The following is a 19,518-nucleotide window of genomic DNA, read 5'->3' on the forward strand; positions in this document are numbered from 1 at the left end:
CGTGCACCCCGTGCATCTCCAGGCAGCTTGACGGGGGGAGGTGTGCGGGTCCTGAGCCGTGGGCTGCCTGGCTCTGGTTTCCAAGACGACTGGATTCAGGTGAGAGGGCAGGACTCTTCCCGCTTGGCCGGTGCTCGGTGGCTCTGGCGGCCAAACGGGGGGCGGGTGGGTTCTGCACGAGGCTCCCCCGCTCTCAGGCTGCCTGCGGCTAAGCCTCCTTGCTGAACACAGGCCCCTGGGCGGGTTGCCCACTCCCCCCAAGGAGCCTGTCCCACTCAGAAGTGAGATACTGTGAGTCCAAAATGAGAGCTCTTATGTTACTGGGCGATGCAACAACTCTAGAGAGAGATAGCGGGATGAAATGAAGGCGAAAGAGCTGCAATGCGAGCAGCAGAAGGGCTCTCAGGCCGCGCCGTATCTGAGGAAAAGCTTCTCGACTCGCCCGTGTTTGGGGTATTTAAGACCAGGTCTCGCACAGGGACAATAAGACCTCTTTGGTGATCGAGTCGGTATTTGCACAGGCAGTGTCGCTAGGCTCTCAAGGGTCCTTTCCCCATCACGTCTGATGAATTTGAAGAGGAAAATATTTAAATCAAAGGACAAGTGACTCTTTGGCATATTTCTCAGCTCTCTGGATCCTTCCGCTGGCTCTTCAGTCGCTGATGGATGTAAACTTTAAGCACGGCAAACGGAACGCGGCCCCCAAAGGGATGGGCGTCACGTGCTTTTGCTCCGCCTGCCCCAGGATGGACCCCCGGCTACAGGTGCCCCGAACCGTCAGGGAAGCAACGGCAGCCCCGCGGGCTCCCCCGAGCCTGGGTATCAGGCTCACCCGGCACAGCCGGGCCCGTGGCCCGTCCGGGGCAGAGCTGGCCACAGTCACGCTGGGGGCGGAGGTGAGGTCAGCTCGCCCACTTCCCAGCCCCGGCTGGATGGCGCGCAAGCCGCCCGGGGAGCAAGCCGCTCACGCGCGGGGACGGGCCTCCCGCGTCACCTCGGTCGCTGTGCGTCAGCCGCGTCTAACAGATTAAACCGTGTGCCGCCAACAGCTCATCGTCACTAGTTACTAAAGCACTAACGACATTTTACACGTGTGCTTTGGGAGCTGTGGCTGTTTACGGAGAATGACGGAATCTCCCTGGAAGCCAAAGACTTCTTTCTTAAGAAAGGATACATGTATTTTGAAAACACCTTTAAAAAAACATCGGATCGCCTCCCGCGTGGCCCCCGGCCAGCAGTGTGGGCGCCGCCTGGGGCTCGGTCCACCGCAGGCTCTCCGGCCTCAGCCCGGACCCAGGAGTCGGCCAGGCGGGGGCGGGCCCGGCACTGATCTGGGGGGAGGCCCTCGTGATTCTGAGGCTCACGACGGCGCCCGAAGCATCACTGCCTGAGACGGAGGGCAGCGGTGACTGCTTATCAGTAGACAGAAAGCCCTGCTGCGGGGCCCTGGGGGCTCAAGGCTCCCCTGACGGCCAGGAAGGTAGAAAGTGCCCCGTGGGGACACGGCGCTCAGAGGACAGGAAACCCTCGCTCCCTCTAGACCCACAGACTCTCCCGAAACACAGTCTCTGTGTGGAGAGGCGGCCGGCCCTCCGGGGAGTTTTAAAAACTGCACGCATTTCATTTGTTTTGTGTTCTCTTCAGGCCCCGCGTGGTATGCCATGCGTCCAAGAAACTACTTAGGTTACAAAACCCTAACTGGGCGTGGAGGGTGCGATGCGGGTCAATGCTGGCTTCTGCCTTCCGGGGCCTGATGAGCAAACCCGTGGTGCTTTTTTCTCCAAGACCAACATGAGGCCGACTGACATTTTTAAAGAGCAAAAGACCCCCTGGCTTTAATTACAGAACTGGACTGAGGGCCCCATGACATCCTCTCACACCCACGTGTACTTTGCGAATTCCCTGGAAAAACACTTTCATGTCAAACATAAACTTTGGAGAGAAAAAGTTGAGTGCGATTTCCAAAGCGGGATGAGGGTGAACGCGTGGGAGGACTCTGGCTTCCAGAAAGCCCCGAGAGCAGGGTCACGGCGGCCCTGCTGTGTGTGGACATCCTCTGCACCCTTCACGCCCCCTCCTCTCTCTCCTCCCCCTCTGTACCTTCTCTCCCCACCTACCTGCTCCTCACCCCTTCCCTCAAACCCACATTGTCACTGTCTTGTTGAGTGAATACGGTTTTGTGCTTCCTGGCCTCAACTGTAACGTTCACGGACCGCCGACCCTCCGAGCCAGGAGCCGACGCCCCTCTTTTAAAGGCCCCCGGGGACTTCTGCAAGGAAGATGCCCATCGACTCCGAGCGCGAGAAACGGCCCAGGGAAACGCGGCAGCCCGCGCGCACCGACCTGGGGGCACCCCGGAAGAGATAGTGGACGAGGTGGCCGGGCCAGCGCCCACGGCGGTGAGGGCCGCCACGTCGATGGTGTAGGTGGTGAGGGAGGACAGCCCTTGGATCTTATGCTCGTGTGTCGAGCTGCTGAGCGTGAGCTGCCGCCGCGAGTCGCTCTTCCCGTACACCTCCCAGGAGATCCGGTAGCCTGGAAAGCAAGCGAGGGCACATGGTTAGTCCCGGGGTCCCGGGGACAGAGGCTGGGCCCCCCGTTTATCTCGGAGGATCTGAGCAACAGCAGGGAGCTCAGCCGGGCCCACTGAAGTCCACTGCGAGGCCACAGCCGCGGAAACGAGAGCCCGGGCTGGGCCCCTCCGTGCGGCCGCTGGACCCCGGGGGGCGGCAGGAGGACGGGGCTGGGACCTCGGCAAGCTCGGTCCCCGGGGCGCGGACGCAGGGGCCTGAGGAATGACCGGCAGCGTGCGGTGCTCGGTGCAACCTTCTCTCGTCAAACGATGGACGTGCTTCATCTGTATTTCCTTTTTTTTTTTTTTTTTTTTTTTGTTGCGGTGCGCGGGCCTCTCACCGTCGCGGCCTCTCCCGTCACGGAGTGCAGGCTCCGGACGCGCAGGCTCGGCGGCCACGGCTCACGGGCCCAGCCGCTCCACGGCACGTGGGATCCTCCCGGACCGGGGCACGAACCCGCGTCCCCTGCATCGGCAGGCGGACTCTCAACCACTGCGCCACCGGGGAAGCCCCTGTATTTCCATTTTGAGAAGCTGGTATTCTCGTTACACGGTACCCTATATCAGCAGCTTGCTCCTGGCTTGCAACTAATTTGTGGAAACACTGCCGCTTTTCCCTGTACAAAATGACTGATAAAACACTTTTTGCCTTAAAGTGTCTCTCTCCCAGGGCACGAGTGTCGCTTCCAGCTCTGCCTTCCCTGTCGAGCCTGTTTTCCGAGAGACATCTGATCTCCTCTGTACTCGGATCGTCCGGTGGGGCCTCATAATCACAACTTATTCAGCCATTGCAGTTTGGGGCTCAGAGAAAAAAAGACCCTGCCAGCCCCTGTGATTAGAGAACATTTAAGAGCGTCTCCTGAAGAGGGAGGTGGTGATGGAGGGCGCTCCCGGGCCCAAAGGCAGAGTGCTGAAAACGCTTGTTCTTCCGTCTTCCCGGCCAATAAACTGGGGAGACAGAAGCACTGAGAGGCGTCTTCTCGTTCCTCTCACTCTGATGAAAGCAATCAACAGTGAGAGACTCGCACTCGCAGGTAGACAAGCATTTAGAGGAGAGCGTCTCGGGACCTCTGGGTTTTGAAAAGGATAAAATTTTAATGTCAGAAGCCGCTGCCCGTCTGCTGCCCCGCAGCCCGGCGACCTCTGGGTGCTGGGGGGCTCCTGTGCTAGGGCGGGGCGGACGGGGCACCCGGCAGTGGAGCAAGCAGGGGCCCTGCCGCACGCCGGAAGCCCCTAGCTGCGCCCCCGGCCCGCGGGGACCGCTGCCTCTCGGGGGGCCAAGCGCTCACCATCTCCCGACTCCGGGCCTTAGAACCTCCCTCCTCCCGGGGACCGTCCTGACCCCTGGCTTCCCGCGTTCTCAATGGGCCGGCACCAGCACCGCGGTGTCCTAAGATCAACCCGTTCTGTCCTTTTTGCCCGTTCAGATTTGTGGAGCTGATTGTACAGTGAAAAAAAGAGAAACCTTCAGGCCAGTGAGGATTAACAACTTCAAATCCATAGAGTATTTATGACGTTTCTGTGGTGCTCTGAGCACTTCACCTGCATGAATTCACTCAACCTCGTGCCAGAGCCCTGAGGCTGGAGCCACCACGACCCCCGCCTGACGAAGGAGGAAGCCAGCGCCGCCAGAGGTTCCTGAACTGGCTAGAAACGGCCCAGGCCCCTCATCCTCCACGGAGCCTCCTTCCACAAGACCTGCCCTCCGAAGTCTTGACGCGCACAGGTAAACCTGCAAACCAGCCCTGGCCTCGGTGCGCTAGCCTGATACATCCCGACGCCGGGTGATGACACGACGCCCGGGGTCTCCCCTGAGCGCACGGGAGGGGAAGGCTGTCGTTGTGCTCTTATATACGCTTGCTGTTATGTATGTTGTTAATGTTACTGCCTTGCGTGTCGGACGATTTTATTGGTTTCAAAGCTGTTCTTTATCAAAATTTACTAAAATATAGCCTTTTGCTCTGCATGGCAACCCGGAGCCCAAGGACAGCCATGCCAGCACCTTTAGCAGAAGAGGATTTCCAGGATCTCCCGGCGTCAAAACGGACAATGCAGTGTGCTGCCGTTGTGGATACAAACACCACCAAGCGGACAACTGAAGACGCTCGTGTGCTCAGGAAAGGGTGAGACAAACACGAGCAGAGAGAGGGAGCTGGCCCGGGGGCCGCGCACAGAGGGCCCCAGCGGGGCTGTGTGGTGGGCAGGGCCCCGAGCGGGCCGTCCTGGCCGTGAGTGTCCCTCTGGCTCCGGTGCAGGAAGGGGGGGGGCCCCCAGCTGGCGCCCTACCTGCTCCAAACAGCTGCCCAACTGAGACTAGCGGCCGGCCGGGCTTCAGAACTAACTCCGTGTGGATCCGATCTCTGCGGGAGGGCAGTGCAGCCAATGCCAGGCTGTCTGCCCGCACGCAGGCCCTCCGAGACCAGAGCTCACGCGGGGAGAGAGGAGGACGCTGGAATTTACAGAGCACGCCTGTGGGCGGTTCGCGCGGGCGCCCGGCGCCCCCGCCGCTCACCTCTCCTTCCGGCGGCACAGGGGAGCTCCCGGCACCCAGTTTCCTGAGGGCCGTCTGCACCGCGGAGCGGCCCGCACGCGGCCCCGACGCCACGCGGCCGTCCGCCCGGGCGCTGCGCTAACAGCCTCCGGCGCCGCTCCATCGGCGCCGGAGGGACGGTCGCTGGTGCCCTGCGGACGTTTCCTGAGAGGGGCTTTTGGAGGCCAGGGGTGCCCACAAGCACGGCTTTTCTTTTGCTATACTCGGTAAAATTCTCTCCCCCCAGCCGGGAAAAGGCCTCTGGGTGCTGCCGGCGCGCCCCACGGGAAACCCCGCCAACCTGGGGAGCGCCGCCCTGCGCGTCGGGGCAGAGCGTCCGGGGCAGGGAGAGCCCCACGGAGGGCAGGGGTCCCCGGCACGTGACCACCGCCGGGCTCCCGCCTCTGGGGAGGCCCTCTTCCCCCGCAGCCCGTCTTACAGGGTGGTCGGGAAAGGCACAGGCCAGACGTGGTGGGACAATGCGGCCCGAGAGAGGACAGCGGGGCGTCTGCCGGCAGCTCCGGCCCGGACCCCCGGAGCGGCCGCGGCTCCCAGCCCGCGGGCAGGGCCACGCAGCTCTGAACGGCCCCGGCGGCGAAGGCCGAGCTCCACAATAAACAATGGCGGTTGCCTGTAACTACAGGTGTTTGTTTAACAAAACACGAAATTGGGTTCATGAAGCTCTACCAGCTGGTGCGACGGGTGACCAGCGATCGGGAGCACCGGTGCCGCCGCTCAGCCTGGAGACGCCGGCCGCACTCGCTGGCGGGACGTTCAAGTGCTGGCGACTGAACGGAAAGGGCCGCCCGCCCGGGGCAGAGCACGCCGGGCGGCCCCGTGAGCGCGTTTCGATGCCCGTGTGTGGGGAGGGGGGAAGGGGTCTGCGAGGGGAGCCCCGAACCCGCCGGAACAAGGTCCCCCCCAGCTCCCCTTGAGGCGGAAGCCATGCGGATTTTGTGCAAGTCTGCAATTTGGTTCCCCCAAACTAAGATTTCAATTCCACTTTACCCTGAAAGGCTTTTCAGAAGCCGCTTCTGCAACATAAAATCATTAAAAGCCCTACAAAGGTGAGCTGTTCCCCAGAGACGCTGCCACAGGAGAGGAGAGGCGGCCGGCGCCCAGCCCTGCGCCCCTGGCTACCCGGGCGCTGCTCACCCTGAGGTCCCCCGAGGGTCCCCAGGGGGCCGGCGGCCTGGCACTGGCATCGGGGGCAGGAGGCAGGCCTGGCCTGGCCACTCGCAGGCCGGGGCACCGGGGCCGCCGCGCGGTGGTGGCTGCAGCGTTTCCTGCACGTGCAGGCGCCCAGGGCACAGCTGGCGAGGAAAGGTCACCCCACCCGCCTGAGCCTCAGTCTCCTCAGCTGTCAAACGGTCGTAATCTCAGCCGTCGCCTCGGCGAGTCGCCGTGAGAACCAAGGGAGAGAAAGGCCCATGAGAGGACGCACCAGAAACACGGATTCCTGCTGAGCAGAGGCGTTAGAGGCTCGTGCGGATACGGCGGGGAGGCCAAATCTCCAAACTCCGAGGCTGCGGCCCAGGAGGGAAAGGGGCTCTCGGTGGCACCGCCTGGGGGTGGCGAGCAAGCCCTCTGCCCTCGGCCCTGCGGCCAGTCACCCCGCAGGGGCCGCAGGCAGCCGCGCGCTGCCAGCCGCGGTGTTTGGGGCTGGGTCCGTCGCTCTGTGTTGGGGCAAACGTGTTCCTCCTCTACCTAAAGACTGAGACCCTTACCTGTAATGATGCCGTTTTTCTCCAGGGGCTCCTGCCAGCTGACCTTGAGAGACGTGTCCAGGATCTCCGTGAAACTCAGGTGTCCCACAGCTCCCGGTTCTAGCAGTGAAACACAAAGACGTCTGGTAGCAAGATAGCCCAGTTCTCTCTGGTCAGATTTGTGTGGAACGCTCTCACTGTGGAAGGGGGCAGGGAGCCGGGCAGGAGCCCGCAGGAAGTGTCAGAGAAAACCCAGGAGGGACAGGGAGTCCGAGGTGCTGAAGGTGAGCCGGCTACGGTCACGTGTACATTATTTCACTCGGCCTCGTCCTGGCCTCGCCAGGCACTGCGGAGGCCGGCAGCAGAGGAGAGGTGGACACAATCCCTTCTCTGTCTTTCTCCTGATCTGGTCTGATTGGAACAGCCATGTGGCTGGATCCTGAAAGCCACCGCGCGCACCGGCGTCCCCAGAGGCCTCTGCAGCCGCGTCACGTGTGTGGCTTGTGCGGGGACAGAGCCCAGAGCCCTGGCCCGGAGGCAGTCCCGGCCACACCTGGCTGCGGGGCGATGCCTGCCCACCTGATCCAGAATTCCAGGCCACAACCCCTACTCACTCTCCCCAGGGGCAGGGTGGGCGCGAGAAATTTCCAGCAAAACGGCATGTTTCCCTGACCGTAGCCCCTCCTAGTGCAGGAGGGCAGAGTAGTAGAGCCGCGATTTAATGCTGGGCTCAGCGGGGTTCAAGCCTGGCCCCTCTGCTTGCTGGCTGTGCATGACTTAAGCTCTCTAAGCCTTAGTTTGCTCATCTGTGGAAGAGGGAAAATAAAAATAACACACTCTGCAAGGTAATCGTGAGAAGAAATGGAATAAAACACGGAAGCGCTTAGCGCGTCCTGACACCACAAAAAATGCTGATCGACGTTGGCTGCTGTTTTACCGTACCATCAGAATACAAAGTCTTTTCTAAGATGAGCTTGCTGTCACTTTGAAGAGCACCGGAGAGAAAAGGCCTGAGAGGCCAAAACAGGAGTTCAACGGAGCCAAGATCACGGATTCTCAGAGCCGGAGGGACATTACGAATCTGCTCGGATCCCTCCCCGACTTCGCGGCCGTAAAATTCAACGCCAGGCCCAGGGCAGTGAAGCAACTGCCCGAGGATGCACGGCCACCAAGCCCAGAGCCGGGCCTGGCACGGGGGCCTCCTGCTTGCTCTGGAGGGACCGCGGGGCCGTCCGGGGGCTCAGCAGTTGAGGCGCACGGGCTTAGTTGCTCCGCGGCATGTGGCATCTTCCCCGGGCCAGGGCACGAACCCGCGTCCCCCGCATCGGCAGGCGGATTCCCGACCACCACGCCACCGGGGAAGCCCACGTTTCACTGAGTGTGGAACGTGGTAAAGTAGAACGGCTGTCAGGACCCTCTCATCCTCCCCCAATTGTGAGTTTCCAGAAAGACAGTCTGACGGATTCTTGAACTGACTTGTTCTTTTTTCAATCGATAGAGCAGCAAAGAAAGCTTTTTGTTCCTTGTCTGTTCTCAGTGTTTCTGCTTCCTGGATTCCTGCCCGAATATGCCTGTCCTCTAGCTCTGCTGGAACCAGCTGGCAGTGTCTAGGCTTTACATTTATATTCTGTTTCCTCTCTGCTGTGCCTCCCGCTCCCCACACCCTGGCCCTAAGTTCTTATTTCATCAGAGCTTTGGAGAAGGAGGCCAGCTGGATGTGGAGCTGAGCATGGCGCCATCCGCGCGGTCACTACAGAGCGATGCGGGCCATTTCTCCAGCACCCAGAGTCCCGAGTCCTCTTTTAAAGGCCGCCCCCCCCCCCCGCCGCACCGCAGAGCTGACAGCAGCCCTACCCCCCCCCGTTTCAGTGAGATCGTCCCCATGTACAAGGATGCTCCATCTTTCTAAGTAGGATGAACAGGCTCCCTGCCTATCAAAAAAATCATGGTTCAGTTAGGAAATTCTAAAACGATGACATCACTGCCATTTTTCTCAATTCCCAAGACATTCCTAACTTCTCTTTTCCTTACTAATGGTGGGCCTGGCTGCCTTTAAGGCTCTGTTTCCTGGCCGCACAGCATTATGGGATGTTCCCCCATAGTTAGTGTCTGTCTGTTTAACTGGCAACAATAGGGCTTTTTTTTAGTAAAGAATTCAGCCAGGAGTCTCCCCTCATTTATCTGAAGAAGTTCTCTGCTTTTGCCACTTTTTATTTTTAACAAATGTCCTCTGGAAATTAAAACCTGATATCCAGTTGGACCTGGCTGTGGTTGGAGCTGAGATGCGGCCCTGGCCTCTTCCTTCAATAATGAAATGGAGGAAAACGTCCGAACGACGTGAAGAGCCGTGAGGGGTGCCTGAGAGCCGCTCCTAGAATCCACTACCACCTTCCTTAGCTATGGGGACTCTGCCCTCCCACCCCGCTTGCAAACGTAAAGCTGTTAGGCTGTGTTTTCCCACAGGGGAGTGGAGCACGGACCCTCCGAGCAAGCGGAACTTCCCTTCTTCCTCCGGAGGCCCCTCTGCTTGCCACCCCTGCACTGTCCCCGGAGCAGCCTCCCCTCACACGACGGTGCCAGAGCCCGGGGAGCCTCCCGTTTCTCTTACGCCCACCTGATTCCCAGAGCGACTGCACCCGCTTAGGTGGATGGCACTGATTTCAGATATTTCCACCTGTGGTCAGACCACGGGCTCGATTATATCCCCTCGCTTATTTTCCTCGGAAAATGAGGCCACGATCGCTAATCGCCAGGACTCCCAAATCTACGGCTTCAGACTCTCTGCCGCCCGTCGGCCACACCCGCCTCCATGTCAGTGTGACCTGACTAAAGCCAGCGCCCTAACCCTCACCCGTTTCCCACCTTTCCGTCACGGGCGTCGCCGCCTGCCCCGCCACCTACGCCGGAGTGCGTGGAGGGACCCGGAGAGCCCCTTCTTTCCACCCGCCAAGTCTAACCCGCCCCCAGTTCTCTGTGACATGCGCCTCTGGCACCTCCCCAGCTGCTGGCTCCACCGCTGGTGTAGAGGTGCACGTAATTATCTGCCTTCTTCCCAGACTGCATCACCTTTATCTCTAGCCCGTCATCACAAAGCCTCCGGACAGAGCTGTGGAGACACTCAAGTCACAGCCCTAAGGGAGATCCCTCTGTGCTTCCCCAATGCCCAGGCTACCTCTGTCCAAGCGTCTCAACTTAGCAGTTGAGACTCTTCTGGGTCGGCTCCCAACTTGTTCTCTAGGGTCCCCCCCACCCCACAGACTACACTGAAGCCGAGCTAAATAACCTCGCACCCTCTCACGCTCTCTTCTACTCTCTTTGCCTTTATGGGTTCTATTTCTTCTCGACCATTCTCAGCATCAAAAGCTCATCCATCAGGGCTGACCTCAGTTCTCAGCTCCTCCACAAGACTGACCTGAAACCCCCAGGTATTTTCTTTCTTTCTTTCTTTCTTTTTTTTTTTTTTGCGGTACACGGGCCTTTCACCTCTGTGGCCTCTCCCACTGCGGAGCCCACGCACAGGCTCAGCGGCCACGGCTCACGGGCCCAGCCGCCCCGCGGCACGTGGGATCCTCCCGGACTGGGGCACGAACCCGCGTCCCCCGCATCGGCAGGCGGACTCGCAACCACTGCGCCACCAGGGAAGCCCTCCCCCAGGTATTTTCTGTCACCCCTCACTGGGCTGCCACAGCCACTGCTAACGACCTCCTTCCTCAGTGGTACTGACCTCAGTCCTGTCCACCTCAGATCTGATTAGGCTGGGAGCTCTAAAGGCAGAGGCTGTGCTTACTTACCTCTGCTCCCCCTTCAACACGCAGCTGGCTACCTCTCACATAATAGGTATTCTACAAACCTCGGAATGGAAGTACATATACATGTTTGTATGTTCGGTAGATGGATGAATGAATCCCCTGTAATTATGACAGGCCCAGTACACACAGAACTTGATGAGGCAGCCTTAATACTTTTTTAAAAAAAGAGAAGGCTACATCTGACCAATTGTCTCCTTTAATCCTAAAATCTGATGAGGGCTATATAAAGTTTATAATTATAAGGCAGATTCCAAAGCAGAATACACATTCTATTTTCAAGAACTCATGAAACCTTAACTGAGATTGATCATATTCTGGGCCATAAAACAAACCTCAATACATTTAAAAGAAGTGAAATTATGCAAAGTGTGTTCTTCGACTGTAATGGAGCCAAGCTAGAAGTCAATGGCAGAAAGAACAGGGAAATCTCCAACACGTGGAAATTAAATGGCACACTTCTAAATAATCCATAGGTCAAAGAGGAAGTCTCAAAGGAAATAAAAATATATAGAGCTCAGTGAAGATGAAACAGAACATATCAAAATATGTGGGATGCAGCTAGAGCAGTGTGAAGAGGAAAATTTATAACACTAAGTGCTTACATCAGAAATGAGGACAGACCTCAAATATCAATGACCTAAGTGCTTACCCCAAGAAATTAAAAACAGAGAAGCAAAATAAACCCAAATCAAGCAGAAGGAAGGAAATAATAAGAGCAGAAATCCATGAAATTGAAAATAAGAAAATGATAGAGAAAAATTAATGAAACAACATAGCGGTTCTTCAAAAAAATCCAAAAAACTGATAAATTTCTAGGAAGAATGACCAAAAACCTCCCCCCAAAACAGAAGAAAGAATGAAATAGGGAATATGACTACATATTTTGCAACCACTAGAAAAACAATAAGGAAGTACTACCAACAACTTTACACTCAGAAATTCTACAACTTAGTGGATTGATTCCTTGAAAATCACAAACTACCAAAATGAAATAGACGACTGAACAGTACTATAACCATTAAAGAAACTGAATTTATAATTTAAAAACTCCCAAAAAAGAACTCTCCAGGAACAGAGGATTTCACTGAAAAATTCTACAAAACATTTAAAGAATTAATACCAATTTTACACAATCTCTTCCAGAAAACAGAAGAGTATGAACTTATTTTATGAGGCCAGTATTATGCTGATACCAAAACCAGACAAAGACAATAAATACAGTAAAATAAAATTTCAGACCAATATCTCTCATGAACTTAGATGTAAAACATCTTCCATAAGGTATTAGTAAACTGAATCCCACAACCTGAACAATAATTATACACCATGACCAAGTGGGATTTATTCCAAGCATGCAAGGTTGGTTCAACATTTGAAAATCAATTCACCTTATCAATTAACAAACTAAAAAGAAAAATCATATGGTCATATCAATTGATGCTGTAAAAGCAACTGAAAAAATTCAACATTTATTCATGACAAAAACTCTCAGCAAGTTAATATCAGAGGGAAATTACCTCAACTTGATAAAGAACAGCTATGAGAAATATCATACTTAACAGTGGAAGACCAAATGTTTTTTCTCTAAGATCAAGAACAAGGCAAGAATGTCTGCTCTCACCACTCTTACTCAACATAGTACTAGAAGTTCTAGCCATTGCAATATGGCAAGAAAAAGAAATAAAGGACATATAGATTAGAAAGGAAGATAGGGAAGGACATGGATATGCCTATAAAAGAAGAATCTTTGTGGTATTGGAACCATGCAGTATCTTGATTGTGATGGTAGATACACAAATCTATACATGTGGTAAGTTGCATAGAACTAAACACACATACATGCATGCATGCGCGCACATGCACGTACACACACACACACACACACACACACACACACACGAGAACAAATAAAACTGCAGAGATCTAAATTGGATTGATGGGTTGCATCAGCGTAGATATCCTGGTTGTGATGTACTATACTTTTGCAAGTGTTACCATTAAGGGAAACTGGGCAAAGTGTACATGGGATCTTTGTATTATTTCTTACAAGTTCATGTGAATCTATAACTATCTCAATAAAATTTAAGTTAAACAAAAAGCAGAGAGCAGATCAAAGTCAGAGTATGGGAAGAAAATCAAGGATCAGTTAATAGTGGCAGAGTTACTTTTTATCTTTTTAATGGAAGGAATATCAGTGGTCTCAGGGGGTCAAGAAATCCATTTCTATTCTTCCTGTGTCACTAATTTGACATAGACCTCGAGTCAATTCAAGGCTGTTACAGCAGAGTAGTGGAGTGAAAGCCAGGTGGCTATGGGTTATGGGGAGCGGGAGAGGATAGGAGTCAGAGTAACCGTTTATACTGAGAGCTGGGTGACTCAGTGGGCAGCACGGTCAGGGAGTTGGCAGTTCTGGGTGAGGGAGACCTGAGCATATTTGTGGGCTGAGGAAAGGTCAGACTCTTCATCCTCTGAGAGAGGACGGAAGAGGACCAAGAGTGAGAACGTAGGGAAACTCAGATGGAAGGGGGAAAGCGAGGAAGCTCATCTTGCATGGCCTTGACCTCTGTAAATGTCATTGCTGGGAGGACAGTGAAGCTGAGTCTCAGGGGGCAGGGCAGAGTGGAGCAGTGGATGACAGCACCGAGCACAGATAAATACAAAAGGTCAGACCACACCCAGAGCCCAGCTGAGATGGGAGAGGAGGAAGCTGGAGGAAAGACAAGTGGCAGCCCTTTTAAACTTATTTAAGTTTTAATTCTCCTTCTAAAAGAGTACATACCCATTGTAGCAAAGAGAATATGCAGAGAAATAAGAAAATAGTAAGAGATACCCATAATCATGTCACATGGAGATAACAACTGTCGGAACTGTGATATATTTCCTTCAAGGTCTTTTCTCAGCTAACATGGTCTTATACAAGTGTATTTGTATAAAATTTGTAACTCATATAGTTTTGTATACTGTTTTTTTTTTTTTTACCATGTAACATCAGATCAAGACTGTTTCCTTGCAAAACTTTTTTTAATAACTACAAAATAGTATATTGTCATTCCATAGTTTTTCAATTATCCCACTTTTTCAATTACTTTTTCAATTACAATTATTCAGTTACTAATAATTGTAGTTAACCTCATTGTATATAAATCTTTGTGCACATCTGTGATCATTTTCTCAGAAAATGTTTTCCAGGAGCATCAGTTGGCCTAGGAGCAGAGAAACAGCTGATCTGAATTGACCAGCTGGAGACAATGGAAAGTCCAGGGTCTTAGAGAGGCGCAGGTGAGATTCCCCTGGGGAAGGTCAGGGAAGACATGGGCTGGGAGGCTTTAAGGGGAGATTCAAGAAGAAGGTAAGGGGATTGGAAGTTGAAATCTGAGTGAAGAGAAGTCTAGCAAGACGAGACCAGAGGCTGACTGTACAGCTGGGACTGGACTGTCCCTCTTGTCCTCACAGCTCCTTCCTCTAGCCAGGCTTCCTTCCATACTCCACAGACCCTCTCTGCCAAACATAATTACTACTTTCAGCGACGTATCTCTCCAGGGTGAGCAGACTGTGAACACACGGAGAACATGGAGTTTCCTAGTGACCCACCTTTGCTCCTGCCCTGTGCTGGATACGACAGTGGCCCAGACCTCTTTGACAATTGACTAAAGGCTATTGATAAGACACTTGGAAAGGGGTACTCACTGTCTTCATGTGTCCGTATGAGCTGAGGCGTGCTTGGAGGCCCGTCTCCCGGAGTGGTGAAACACAGAACTGATGTGAAGTAAGCAGTAAACTTCTTCAAGTTCGTTATGTACCCATGGTGGACTCCATGGAAATCTGGAGCAATGGTGACGACAGTGACGGCCTCGGGGACATCGGCTGGCCACGCCAGAAGCTGGGATGGAACAGGGTGAAAAAGAGATCTTTTCAATTGTGTGTCTTCACCCTCGAGGCTGCACCAGAATTTTATTTCACAATTAAAATGTCTTCAAAGAAGGCAAAGTTGTAATTAAGACACCCCATACATCCTACATTTTATAATCTCACCGAAAAATACTGAGTTTAAAAGATATCTCATAGCTTATTGAGTACAAATATATATGTTTTATATATGTGTACATAAATAAAATATCTACTCTAACTCATATTGGGAAAATGGACACTCCTCAAACCTTCACCTTCTGTTCACTTAAACATGTTACAGAACATATTTATTTTTTAACATTTAGAAATAATGATGACATTACTGTTATTCACCTGCATCAGTACAATCAAACATCAATACAAATATTTTTCTAGTTAGGCACCTATGCTGATTCAAAAAGAAGCCCCCGGTTCAATGGGAACAATGCTAATTATTTATAATTTACATGACACCAGTTTTCTAAAAAAAGGATTTTAGGAGACTGATTATAATTTTAAAGAAATATAGTATATATACACATTCCAAAGGAAGTTGTTTTAATGTTTTGGCAACACTATGTATGAGTGTGACTTTTAATTCCCCTGACACCAAACATTTCTGGGGTTAATTAGGTCTGAAAACTGACACTCTGCAGGGCAAGGAGCATATTTATGTAGATTAGGCTGACAACCAAGCCATCGAATGAACACCCCAGTCTTGCCAACAAGACCTGACAGGAGAGTCGAGAAGGCAGAATCAACTTCGTTGATCAATATGATTTCCTTTCTAAGAAGCTTCTGACTGTAGATACCTCTGGGGGGAAAAAAAGGCAGGACAAATTTCTAGCTACGTCTGCCTCTCTAGTGAAAAACAAGTGTTTTAGTAAGTTGAATCCAAATGGAAAAAAATATTAACTGTGTGTCTGAGGAAATAACACTCTCTGAATCTGCAATGACCAAGTTTGCAAGCAAACTCTCTACAAAGATATTCCCTGAGTTCACCTGCTGTCGCAGAAGATTTGCGAACAGACTGCAGGTAACATTCAGCTGGTCTCCCAGTCCCGCCGGGAGATGCTGATCTAAAAGGAAAAGGTAACCTGTACTTCTGGAAACTGCATCCAGGTACGTCTCTGAAGGTAACATATTCTGGTACTCAGACAAAGGGCAGAGAGGAGTCTGTCCTCGTCTCTAATTCAGTCTGGATAGGTGCCCCGAGCCAGCTGGTCCCCCCCAGTTCTACAAAGAGAACTTTCCCTACAGTAGCGAGAGGGGGACCTACTTATCCTTACTCGGTAGAGGCATCGGTCAGTTGCACCCAGCGCGCTTTGAGAGGACGCCCTTCCGGGAAGCAGCGGTTTGTACGCGTGCTGATTCCGACCGACAGGGATGAAGTCTCCCACTGGTCACTTAACAATGGACGTCTTTTCTCGTAACACCGCTCGGTTCCATATGAACCATCCTCTTTTCTTCTTTCTTTTTGTGTTTTGGCCACACTGCGTGGCTTGCGGAGCCTTAGTTCCCCCGCCAGGGACTGAACCTGCGCCCTCGGCAGTGAAAGCCCCGAGTCCTAACCACTGGACCGCCAGGGAATTCCCGTGCACCATCCATCCTCTTGATAACCAATGCTTGGAGTTTCTGAACCAGCAGAGCTGATGAAAAGACCTCGGATAAAAGGTGACCCCAGCAGGCCAACACACTCTTGTAAGCGGATGCCGTGGGTTGGGTTCCTGATGAAATGGGCGGCGGGCAGCCCCCTCGCTCATCACAAGACCACGACGGCCGCCCGGAGGCCGCGGCCCAAGGCGCCTACCTTGTAGCCCTGGTTGATGCCGTTGATAAACTGCTGGGGTGGAGGGCTCCACAGGAACTGGATGGTCGTGGCGTTCACGGCTTCCACCTGCACGTTCTGCGGGGGCGAGGTCGGCACTGCTCCGGGGCGGCCGCGAGACGGCAGGACAGGCGGCAGGAGGCGCGGGGGGTGGGGGGAGGAGAAGAGACTCTGAGCGGCTGCTCACGATTCACCGGCGATCGGCGATCGCAGCACACAGGACGCGGAGGGCGATGGACGTTTCAGGAAGCGAATCGCCACGTTACAAAGAGGAAGAACTGGGCGAGTTCGCGTTTTCTGCTGGGGAATGCTTTAAGGCACATGCAGAGAGGTGGACCGGATCACCTTAGCCCCGTGGGCGAGCCTTTCCTAGGGATCCCAGGATGGATAGCAAACAAAAGCTTTCTCCGATTTTGTTTTTTCAGTTATCCGATACGCGAGATCAAGGCAAGGTTTCAACCAGAAATCTGCCTTCCCTGTTGTATGTCACAGTGTTTCAAGCCCAATTATCCTTCACATGAAAAAAAAAAAAAATCATTTTTCATAGGTATTGTTATTTATTCATTTGTAGGCTAAATTTCTCTGTCTGCCATAGAAATTACCATTTAAAAAATTTCCACTTTCCACTTCTTTTATTGAACAGCTACTGAGCCCAATTCTGTACCTGGCCCAGCGGCCTGTCTTCAAGGAAGTCATATTCTAGGGGAGGCACTCAGAGAATTGAAATAGGCAAGAGACTCTAGAAAACACACAGGGCAGAGCCCCTGCCCTAGGAGAGCATGGAAGGCCTCGCACCCGAAGACACCTGCACTAGGTCTGGGATAGAACTTTGAGGAGGCAAAGGCCTTGAGAAAGGCATTCGCACCTGGGAAAATGGAGCGAGCAAAGGCGTGGTATTATGAAAAACCTGGTGACTGGTGAGAAAACAGTGAGCGTGGCTGGACATGGGGTCCAGGGGGTAAAAGGGGCGGAGGAAGTAGACAGGTCACTGTGAGGACTGCCTCACAAACAGCAGTGACGTGACACGGCCAGCTTTTTAAGGATGAAAACCTCAGTGGCCTCTGGAGAGGGTACTAGTCCACTGGCTGTGCCATACAACTTTCTGCAGGATGCAGACGAAGGTCCTGGTTCTTTAGGAGCTTGTTTCAAAAGAAAGACACTGAATCCCAAAGGATCCTTTGGCTTCAGGTACAGAAACAAAGACAGGAGTCTCTTGGCACAAAACACGTGAGGACAGAGCATGGTCCCGTTAAAAATTACTACACCTTTCATCGTGCTCTTCTGCAGAAGCTCATCTCATCAGGCAGAGGTGAAAAACAGAGAATTCATCACAGCCCACCCAGTCACGCTCCAAGTCACCTGTCTTTTCCCATCTGCTCTGGCTGCGCTATCTCTGGGTCCCTCCCTCAGTAAGTCACCAAGAAGACCGTCTCACTTCTCACTCAGCACCCATCCAAAATTTGTGGACTAAAAATGGCCACGGGGATTGCTTTGCCTAGGCTGTAGAAAGTTGGAAAGAATATCACAGCCATTAAGCATGAGAAAAAGCTGAACAAACGATAGAGTCCTAACTTTTCTTGAGCCCGTAAGGAAGCTGAGGTCACAGGGCAACCAAGTGTCCAACATATAAGAAAAGACGGACCTCCCCAAGGGGTAGGAATGTGAACACGGGCTCACCGGTGACAGAGCACGAGAGAAAGAACAATGGACACCACACAGTTGGGAAAATTCAGCGAAGTTCTTAATGAATTGCTGAATGTGGGCTAGCAAGGGAGCATAGAAAGTCTGTGTTGCAGATACACAAAAAGGTACAATGCATGTAAGACACAAAAACAAGACAAGCAGCCCTTCTCATCAGAAACTATGTGAGCCAGAAGGTAGTGGGGTGATATCTTTAAAGTACTGATAGAAAAATCTATCACCCCAGAATTCTATATTCTGTGAAAATAGCTTCTAAATATGAAAGCAAAATAAAGACATTTTCAGAAAGACAAAAACTGAGAGAATTCCTTACTGGCGGACCTGCATGCCCTATGACAAATGTTAAAGGAATATGATATCAGACAGCAAAACTTTAGATCTAGGCAAAGAATTGATGACTTCTGGAAAGAGTTAAAATGAAGTAAATATAATGTATTTTTCTCCTTATTTTGGCTCACTCTCAAAAAATAGTAGCAATTTATTGTGGGCTTATAACATAGGTTAAGAATAAAATGACTGACCACAACAGCACAAAAGGTGGGAAGAAGGGGTTGAAAGTATACTGTTACAAGGTCCCTACCTTATACACACAATGCATTTCAAGATACATTGTAATTAATGAATGATATATATTTTAAACTCCAGAGTAATCACTAAACAGATTTGAAAAAGAGATATAAATAAGGCAAGAGTAGAAAAAATAATGTATTTGTAAAAATATCTAATGAATCAGAAAGCAGGCAGGCAAAAGGAAGAGAAAAGGAAAAAAATAAGAGAGAACAAATAGAAAACAATTAGCAAGATGGCAGGTTTTAATCCCATCATATCAACGGTTATATTAAATATATAATGTAATATATTCTCAATATATTTTATTGTATATACCAATAAAAGAGAGGTTATCAGTTGGGTGAAGAGCAAGACCCAACTACAAGGTGTTTAAAACAACCCCACTTTGCATATGAGGACACAAATAGCTTAAAAGTAAGAGAATGGAAAAAAAAATACAAGAAACACTAATTCAAATGAACCTGGAGTGGTTATATTAATATCAGTCAAAGTAAATACCCTACCAAGGAATAAAAACAATGATAAAGAGGGATATTATATAATGATGACGTGATCTATTCATCAAGAAAACTCAGGAATCCTAAACGCGGATGCAACAGAGCTTCAAAGTACAAAAGGCAAAACTGAAAAAACTGAAACTAAAAACTAGACAAATCTATTAGTATAGTTGGTGACTTCAACACTCCTTTATTTTTTAAAAAAAAAGGTAGACAAAGAATATCAGTAAGGATCTACATACAAGACCAGAACCACATCATTAAGTAACTTGACCTACCTAATATTTCTTTTGAAATCTACGCAATAACAACATACTACACATTCGTTTCAAGCACATATGGAACTTAACAGAGGTGGACATATTTGAAATATACATGTCATATAAAACAAACCTAAACAAGTTAAAAATAACTGAA

The 19,518-nt window shown here is 51.6% G+C and overlaps 1 protein-coding gene across 5 annotated transcripts in view; it reads right to left on the reverse strand.

The window, feature by feature from the left end:
• The window catches only part of SDK1 (sidekick cell adhesion molecule 1), a 786,274-nt gene that overhangs the window by 133,861 nt on the left and 632,895 nt on the right, over nucleotides 1–19,518 (reverse strand). For all 5 annotated transcript variants that reach the window (XM_067012701.1, XM_067012698.1, XM_067012699.1 and 2 more), the window contains exons 18-21: nucleotides 16,316–16,431; nucleotides 14,305–14,497; nucleotides 6,830–6,928; nucleotides 2,344–2,535 (exon numbers count right to left, since the gene is read on the reverse strand). In XM_067012701.1, the coding sequence (XP_066868802.1) occupies nucleotides 2,344–2,535; nucleotides 6,830–6,928; nucleotides 14,305–14,497; nucleotides 16,316–16,431 (600 nt within the window). The remainder of the gene's footprint in view (nucleotides 1–2,343; nucleotides 2,536–6,829; nucleotides 6,929–14,304; nucleotides 14,498–16,315; nucleotides 16,432–19,518) is intronic.

The sequence above is a fragment of the Kogia breviceps genome, chromosome 14 (genome assembly GCF_026419965.1).
Source record: "Kogia breviceps isolate mKogBre1 chromosome 14, mKogBre1 haplotype 1, whole genome shotgun sequence".
In the NCBI taxonomy this organism is placed as follows: Eukaryota; Metazoa; Chordata; class Mammalia; order Artiodactyla; family Physeteridae; genus Kogia; species Kogia breviceps.